Below are 9,254 nucleotides of genomic sequence, written 5' to 3' on the forward strand. Positions count from 1 at the left end.
CAGAGAGCAGGTACCTGTCTGGATGTGTGTGTGTGTGTGTGTGTGTGTGTGTGTGTGTGTGTGTGTGTGTGTGTGTGTGTGTGAGTGTGTGAGTGTGTTTAGGTGTGACTTTTTTTTTTTTCTCTCAGCTGGTTCTGGAGGTCGAGGAGAAAGAGGTCATACTGAGGAAACTGAGCAAACAGAACAAGACCATGAATAAAATCAAACGAGGTGAGTCCACGTACGTTAGACTGATGATCATCAGTTTCAGTTTCAGTTTCAGTTTTTCTTTAGGTTAACACACACACACACAGGTCAGCTCAGCATTCAGAGCACTCGCTTTGGTAACAGCACTAGACATACAGTAGAGAGCCTGATAAACCAAAGAAAGAAAACACAAGACAAAAATGGAGTGATATAAATAAAATATAACAAAATACAATAAAAAAAACATGTCTAAGTATGTATAAGTGTCCTATACACTGTAAAAATGTGAAAAAATGGACAATATGGACAATATTTCCCCACATTATTTACAATTTCTCCTCAGGTGAAGCAGACATGTACATCATGTTTGGTTCCCAGAGCTTGACTAAATCTAAGCAATGTAAGTTTTAGGCTTTCCAGACCAATACAATGCAAGAGCTCCTGTATCTACATCATCAGTGACGGTGCACCCAAACTGTTTCAATGTCTCTTAAAGTCCTTTGGATATATTCCAAGTACACAGAGTTCGAAGGCATTTAAGGACACAAACATTTTATAAAATCCGATGAGAAGTTTTGGATCTTCTCATAGATGGTAAAACATTTAGCAAACATCTGGAACAATAGCAAACGTACGTATGAAGCTGATGAAGTCTGACTGGGGTTACATATAGAGATATAGATATAAATTCTCATTAGCCATTTATCTTAAAGACATTTTCACCTTGTGTATCTGTCTCGTCATCTTCTGTCAGTAAATCGACCTTGTGTTGATTCACGTTGTTATCCGTCTTAATTTTCATCTACCATCCATCATTTAGCCACAAAATTCATAATTTAATCTAAAAAAAATGATTGAAAACTTTAATCTTCCATTTCTTTCATTTATTCAAAAGTCCAAAATCTAAATTCGTTTGGTGTATTAAGGCTTCAGTTTCATCTGAATTACAAAAGTAACCAAGAATTTTGTCAAATGTCTGGTGATATTCAGCCACATTAACAGTATCTAAGATGTTTTTTTTCTCTGTAATCTCTGCTGAGTTTATATAAAACAGAGAAAATCGACCGAAAACATTTTTTGCTTCGCAGATTTTATTCATTTTCTGCAGGTTGACTAAAACATAACAAACGCCATGAATGTCGTCGTAAATGACACTTAATATTGTGTGTGTGTGTTTTCTGTGTGTGTGTGTGTGTGTGCACAGTCTCCCAGCTTGTCACAGACGAGTTCACGGAGATGTCTCAGAAGCTGGAGCTGGAACAAGGCCTCCGGCAGCACGCTGAAGTCTTTGCCCACCAGGTGTGAGCGCGTTGTGTGTGTGTGTGTGTAATGCGTGCAACATGTGTGTATGTCTGCACAAAACATTTTGTCATACATTCGCACCTATGGACAGCGAAGGTGACAGGTCGTGACACGGGAAGGGGAGCCAGAGTGTTGACGCTGACCTTCGGGGCAGCTACGGCAAACAGACCAGACGAGGGGGGGGGGGCAACACACACACACACACCTAAACACACACACACACACACACTTCCGCTGTCAGAGTGCAGCTGATGTGGCGGGACAGGAGAAGGGGTCTCCATTCTTTGTCTTCGCACCGATGACACTTTGGTCAAATGTGTGCTCTCTGTGTGAGGCGAGGCATTCACACACACACACACAAGACAAAAGCACACACACACACTTGTACACATGCGGGAAAAAAACACCAATTCACTTAAAATCCTCATACACAAACACACACACACAGTTTTGGGCCGCCCCAGCTGCTCCATAATAAAAGCCTTTTCTTTCAAAAAACATCTCTCCCTTCCCTTCCCGTCCCATTTAGCCCCTCCCTCCCCCATAATTAGTGGTCATCACCGCCGCTGAAGGAGAATAGTGGTCTTTAAGCACAACCTGTCTTTGCCTGACACCTTTATGTTTTGCCCGAGCATATAGCAATTGTCGCCTTTGTGCATGGTGTCCTCCATTTACCGGACAGGCGCACAATGGGCTGCTTCGCAGGGGTCCTTACCTGTGAAAAGGACCCCCAACCGTTCACACAATTCAGCCCCTTTACTCTCAATTCATGGTAAAAGACCCCCCCTGCGCTGAATGCCTCTTGTATGCACTACTATTTGTCTGTTTTCATGTGTTTTGAAAACACCAACCATTCACACCTCTTCTCTGTGATGCACGGTGGTATAATGACGCAGGGCCTCAGACAGGAAACAGTTGTGTGTGTGTGTGTGTCTTTGTCTCTTTGTGTGGTGTGTGTGTGTTTGTACGTATGAAATAATTGTGCTAATTGCTGTGTGAAAATTGCTCACCGCTTAAAGAGGGGAGCGCAGATTAGGGCGGTGTAATTTGCAAAACGTGGCGCCTCGCCCCACGTCGAATGCGCCGATACGGAGCTGCACTCCGATAAAACCCGCTCTCTGCTTCGCGTTTGTGTGAACGCAGAAATGAAAGTCGTCTATTCCTGTTTCAGTTCGATTTGTGCACCCCTGTCTCGCTTTCACGCGTGACTTATGTCCACGTTCCACCTGCATGTACGACATAAAACGCAAACCTTTCTGTGCTCGTGACTACGCCACAAAAAGGTTTGTTTATAGCACTCTGATTATTTATGAGCACTAAACCGCAATTAGGAACTTTGTCTGCCGTATTTATTTGTCACAGCGTAGAAGAAGTGAATCAAAGCCATGCTTGACATGTCTTTTTTTTTTCCTTAGAAGCCGCTAATCATAATGTTGGGAAAATGACGCTTTGTCTAACGGCTAAATCATCCTGTTTGCTATTCGACAATGATTCTAACAAGGCTTCCGAGCCATTGTTCAGCCAAACACTGGTTTGAAAACATTTTCTCCTCATTGTGACAACCTCCCGCGGGGAGAAAATTAACAACCAGCCATTCAGATCTCACTTTATTCTTCCTCTTAATTGTGGCTCATTGTCCGCTGATGTATTTACTTTTTTCTTTCCTCTGTTTGGTTCTTGTCGGAGCAGATAATCATGAAGACGTGCTAAAGATGTCGGAAGGTGACGCTATGTTGGGTTTGTCTTGTCAGATGATGGTGCAGCAGAAGGCGGCGTGCAGACGGAGCGCAGAGATGCAGAGCTCGGAGATGGCCGCGCAGCTGCAGCAGGCGATGGAGCAGATCTCCACCCTCACCGCGGCCTTGTGTGATATACAACGCTATTATCAGGAGCAGGTGTGTGTAGACGTGATGAAAGAGAGCAACGTGTGTCTAGTTACGTTCCTCATCACGTCGTCTGTTACTTTCAGGTAAAACAGAGTCAGGACCATAGCGGCGACCTCTCCGAGCTGCAGAACCTGAAAGAACAGCTGGAGAAGAGCGAGGAGGAGAGGAAGGCCTTAGAAAGTCAGCTGTCTCAGACTAACGCTACGGTCACGCAGTTCCAGGAGAAAGGTAGCTGCTAGTGGAGAAACATTTATTTCTACTGACTGCAAAGCGAAAGTGGAGGCGCCTTTGTGATGCAACCTTCTTGTATCGCAACTCCAAACAGACATGCAAACCTCCTCAAAACACCAATGGAAGGTTTCAGGAGCATAAACTGCATCCCCAGTTAAGTAAAAGTAGCAATATCACACTGTGAAATACATCAGGGAAAGTGCCGGGCTTTGGATCCAGTTAGATTTAGTGGCCAGACTGTGTCACGTGATGCACAAGGGCACCAAAAGAACTTTTACTCACCAAGCTTACATGGTGTCACAACGCCCATTTCCTTCCACTTATCCATGGTGGGGTCGCAACGGCAGCATGGTCAAGTCAACTTTACTGCCATATGTACTGTACATACCGAGATAAAGTACAGCAAATATAAAAAGACATAACCCGTATGAACAGTGAACTTGTTTCACTATCAGAATTCGATCCATTTGGCTCAAAACACGACAATTCTTATCATGTCTTACCACAGTTATGCATATTTAATAATACACTTCTGCCATATTATAAATAGAGCTCCATAAATCTTCCACACTGGACCTTTAAAATATTCAAACTTAAAGTACTGAGTGCAGGAAAGCTGCCCATGTGACTGTTTATAATGTATTATATCATTACGTTACATTGGTGGAGGTGGTGCTAATTTTAAACTAGGTCTGCAACTGACAGTTATTTTCAGTTATTTTCTCTATTTATTGATTGATTGTTTGTCTGAAAGTATTGAGAAATGTCGTCACAATAACACATTTAGTGTTTGTTTTTTCATATAGTACAACTATGGATGACGTCACCCATTCTCACCCCTCTTAAGCTTGTGTTGTTTGAGTCCAAATTGTTTTTTTACATTTTATATGAGTCAGTAGAACATTTCTTTAGTTCTAACAAAATAGTTCTCGTGATTAAAGTGAATATCTTACCATGTTTCTCTGTAGTCAGACAGTTAGAAGACTCAGTGAACAAGAAGGATGAAAAAGATGAACCAGCAGAGCAGAAATCTACTCCACCTCCACCTCCACCTCCATCACCTCCTCCACCACCTCCACCTCCTCCTCCTCCACCTCCTCCTCCTCCATCTACTGCTACTGTCACACAGTATGTTCCTTCCCTTAAACGTTACAGTGACGGGGAGTTTCAGGTGTCTTTCTTGGTTTCACACAATTAAAATAAAATAACAGTTTGACCCTCGTGACCTCTCTCTCTCTCTTCTCTCTTTCTGTGTGAAGTCCACTTGATTTCCTAAGAAGCAAGAAGAAAGGCCGAGCCGCTGAAGACAACGCCACTCAAAGCGGTGAGTTTCATAGAAAACACACTTCTCACCATGAAGCAGAGATTTACATACAGCCGCATGCTCTTAACAATCATTTAAAACAGTTTTAAATATTAAGATCATTTCTAATCTTTAAGCGCCGCTGTCGAACATGAAGACGACGGCGGTGGACGAAATGATAGAGAGGATAAAGAAAGGCATCGTCCTGAGGCCCATCACGAGAATCATGCAGGTGCACAAATCTTATTGAACAAAGATAAAATCCAAACTGATGAATGATAAACTCTGATAACTAAACATCTGACTTTGCTCGCAGGACGACGACAGCTCGTGGAAGGTCAGTTACCCTCGTACATGTTTACTTCTGTGATAGAAATATCCACTGTCTTCAAATCTCAAATCTCCCCTCACAGGACCAGAGGAGTGAAAACAGAAAGTCAGCCATCCTGGAGTTGAAAGGAATGCTGGTAACGTACCTAAACTCACATCCAAAACCTTGAGTGACAATTTTTTTGTTTTGTTTTAAGCTCTGATCTTTAACCATGCCACACACCAGGACAACATCAAACGCCAGCCCCACCGCAGAGTCCCGTCCAGGAGGGGAATTGGCCGAAATGTCGGGGAAGCAGAGCTCCTGCAGGTTCTCCAGAGGAGGAGGAGGGCGATGGGAGAGAACCGAGAGCAAACGCAGGGTACGCCACCGCCACCGCCGTCCTGTCACTCCTCTGGGTCCAAATAGCTTCACTTTAGGAAACTAAGGGTACATTCAGACAGAATTTGGCGCTGTGTGACGGTGTGTGGGGTTGAGGTGATCAATACAAGCACTCCTGCCTCAACTTCTGTGCAGCCTAAGAGTCTAAATAATCCTCGTTTGAGCCAAATGAGACGTCTAACACTACTGAAACTATCAGGAATTATAGTAGGTGTTTTAACAAGACAGGAGGACAGAATATTTCATCACTTTCATAGTTATTCTCATGGGCTGTACTGCTGTTACACGGTGGTCTGCTGTTATGCTTTGGTTCTCATTGTTCACATGTGTGCCTCACCCTGAGGGATGTGGTTCATCTCTTTGTCAGACCCCCACCAAGGTGCGGAGTGTGTCCCAGCAGCAGGTGATGCTCCCTGGGCAAGCGAGAGCGGCAGCGCCCCTGTGCTCCGGAGGCTGAGGCAGAACAGGGAGAAGAGAGACTCTCGCATCAGAGCGTCGGCACTGATCTTCAGCCAGAACAACTAAAAAGAAGAACGTTTACACTTTTCATACATCATACGTCACTTCATTTTGCATCTTATGTGTCGAAGTCATGCGTAAATATGTTGCTTTTGTGATCCCTTGCAATAAAATGACAGCTGATCTATAGAAAAATGTGAATATAGACTTCACCTCGGGGTCAAATCGTCTCACAGAACGGTCTTTAATGTTTAGATTTATCCTCCTGGGAGCACCAGGCGGGAGGTGTGCAGTCTTTTCAAATGCTGTTTAACCCAGATCTAAGATCTAATAGCCAGACCTTGTTGCGTGTCAAAGGAAATGAAACTCATTCAGCCGTGTTTAATGTCCATCACCCTTTTCCTTTTGGGTGCAGTTTTTTCTAACGCTACAGAATATATCATCAGCATATATGAATAGCCTCGCTCGCGTCCCTCCTGAGGTGTCTGTCTCTTAAAGTGCGATCCAAGCAGAAAAGGTGAAGGCTGCCATTTATTTAGGGACATTAAAGCTCTCACACCCGGAGCACCCGGAGGTGTTGTTGAGATAAGAGCCTCAGGTGAGGCCGCGTCGCTTCCCTCCGGAAAGTATCTTTAAATGCGGCGCGTCGCCTTTTGTTTTCTCACCTCCACACGGATGCTGCATATACGTACGCATGAATGAATGAGCACCCTCACACCACGCCACCGATCTATCCCTGCCTACCTGCCTTTGTTAAAAGCATTTGAAAAGAGGATGAAATTACTCTCACCTTTGACTCTGACACCATTTTAGTGTCTTCACACTGTTTCACATTATATATTTACTTTATTTAGCTCTTTTTACTAGAAGGTCTCGGTCCCTTTCACTCTCCGGCATACATTTTTTATTGTTTCCCCGCCACAGCCTCAAAAAGTGTTAGCTTTTGAGATGCATTAATGTATTCTGCCCTCTCTGTGTTATTGAATTAATGCACATGAAAGCCAGCGTGTGTGTGTGTGTGTGTTAGAGATATAGATATGCAGATGATGAAAGACAGAAACTGATACGCCGCTTTCAAAGATACAAACAGGAAGGACGTGTTAACAAGAGACGATAATGTAGAATTACAAGCTTTTCTCATATTCAGTAGGTTTTCCTTGACCTCTGCGGAGCTGACGACGATTTAAACGTGCATCACCAGAGCTGAATGAACTGCTCTGAGTGAACTTTGAGACATTTGATCATAAACAAACAAACAGTGTGTCTTTAAGATATTAGTATGTTTCCTCGCTGTCGCCTTTACAGAAAATTCGGCTTGGCCTTCCCACTGGATAACCCACTTTTAATTCAACCTTCCTAACCCTGCGTTTGCATTTACAGATTTATTTATTGAACCGCAGAAACTAATTTGAGCGGCTAAGTTTAGAAATCATGAAGATACAACGCTACACAACATGATGCTTAAAAGGTCAGCGTGTCCCTGTGATATCCATTTGGGAAAGGCGTGCCCTGATGTTTATTCTAGTTTTTCTTCATATTTTTTGCTTCTTTGATGCAAAGATTTTTAATCCCTTTGCTTTTCTTGTGCTAAATAACGAGTGTGTTCCTCCGTTTGTCGACATTTAACTTGTAAAAAACCTCAAAACAGTTCAAAAATGCTCTGCGATAGTATATAGCGGTTATTTGAACACCTTTATAAAACAAATAATTATGTTTTTATTAACTCAGAGTGAACCTTTTTATCTACATATACCATGGGTTGAAATAAACAGCGTCCACCATGTTGCGTTGCCGTAGCACAGACGGACAAAGGGGCAGCTGTAGTAAGACCTGCCAGCTGATTACGATTGGACTCATCTACAGCTACGTGGCAACTTGTTTGTGCAGTCACAATTGAGACAGTGCGGTGAGAGGTGTGTGCAGCTCCCAATAGGTCAGTACTATCAATATCTGCAAACAGCAAAAAGATCATTGCATAGACTTTTGTTTAGTGAAAATCAGGATTTAACAAGAAAAATAAAAGTAAAATAGAATACCCTAATCTAATGTCAGCTATAAGACCAACGCCTCATTCAGCTGAAATTCCAGTGCCAGTTTTCGAACAGCTACCTCCTCTAGAAGATCTGAGTGATGCTGAAGAACGCAGTGACAGCAATGATGCAGATTTTGAAATTCACAAGGATTCAACAAACAACCACATATCTGTTAAGTGCAGTATTTTTCATATATTTTTTTAAGAAAACAGGGATCCTATAGTTCAAAAACTTGACGTTATAGAGAAAAACTGAGATCAGTTTTGGATTCCACACCCAAAAATTAGTTTTCCCGTGATAATGAGATAATCTTTCCATAATTTCTAAAAAGGTTGATACACTTGATCTCAGTACCATCCTGGCTGTTCACTCACAGTATCAAGCATATTTACTGTATCATTTTTGAGCAATTTAGCCTCAAAGTTCATTATTTTGAATTGAAAAAGGGCTACATGCATTTGCCATACATTCTGTAATACGGGCGCACTTGATTTAATACACTAGACTATCGTTTTGTTTTCTCGAGATCTCGAATTAATTATCTCATTATCACGGGAAAACGGAGGAAAATTATCTTGTTATCACGGGAAAACGGGTGGAATAAAATGTATGTATTATGTATGGCCTTTTAGGGCTTCCGTAGTTTGCTGTCTACTCTCATTTTTTTTAAGGTGACAGAAAGGTGCCTATGAAATAAAATGTATAATTATTATTATTCTTTTTAATTTATACTGTTATTATTAATATTAGTAGTAGTAGTAGTATATATAATATATATATATATATAATACTATATATATATATATATATATCCACGTTACCAGCGCCGGTCCTGGCCACATTTGCGCCCTGGGCGAACCCCCCCCCCGAGGCGAACATTTTCTCGTGCGCCCTAACGGCAGCCCGTGCGCCCCTGGATGCGTGCGCCCCCATAGGTCTGTGCCGACGCCCCCCTCTGCCTTGTCAACACCCCGCTCCCGGGCGCCCGCCCGCTAACCTAATGAGCGGTATCGAAATTTGCCAGGTTTTTGCTTTTTCGGCGTTCGTGCGCCCCCACGGAGAATGCGCCCTGGGCGGCCGCCACATTGCCCATAGCTAGGACCGGCCTGCGTTATACAGTCGTCCCCCCCCCCCCCCCCCCC

The 9,254-nt window shown here is 43.0% G+C and overlaps 1 protein-coding gene across 1 annotated transcript in view; it reads left to right on the forward strand.

The window, feature by feature from the left end:
* Positions 1-6,274, forward strand: part of shtn2 (shootin 2) — an 8,956-nt gene extending 2,682 nt beyond the window's left edge. The window contains exons 8-17 of the mRNA XM_019271583.2: positions 1,391-1,485; positions 3,240-3,383; positions 3,458-3,602; positions 4,574-4,733; positions 4,865-4,929; positions 5,046-5,140; positions 5,225-5,245; positions 5,322-5,375; positions 5,465-5,600; positions 5,988-6,274. Coding sequence (XP_019127128.2) covers positions 1,391-1,485; positions 3,240-3,383; positions 3,458-3,602; positions 4,574-4,733; positions 4,865-4,929; positions 5,046-5,140; positions 5,225-5,245; positions 5,322-5,375; positions 5,465-5,600; positions 5,988-6,145 — 1,073 coding nt within the window. The 3' untranslated portion in view covers positions 6,146-6,274. The remainder of the gene's footprint in view (positions 1-1,390; positions 1,486-3,239; positions 3,384-3,457; positions 3,603-4,573; positions 4,734-4,864; positions 4,930-5,045; positions 5,141-5,224; positions 5,246-5,321; positions 5,376-5,464; positions 5,601-5,987) is intronic.
* Positions 6,275-9,254: the final 2,980 nt, after the last annotated feature.

Source organism: Larimichthys crocea, chromosome I, assembly GCF_000972845.2.
Source record: "Larimichthys crocea isolate SSNF chromosome I, L_crocea_2.0, whole genome shotgun sequence".
Taxonomy (NCBI): Eukaryota; Metazoa; Chordata; class Actinopteri; family Sciaenidae; genus Larimichthys; species Larimichthys crocea.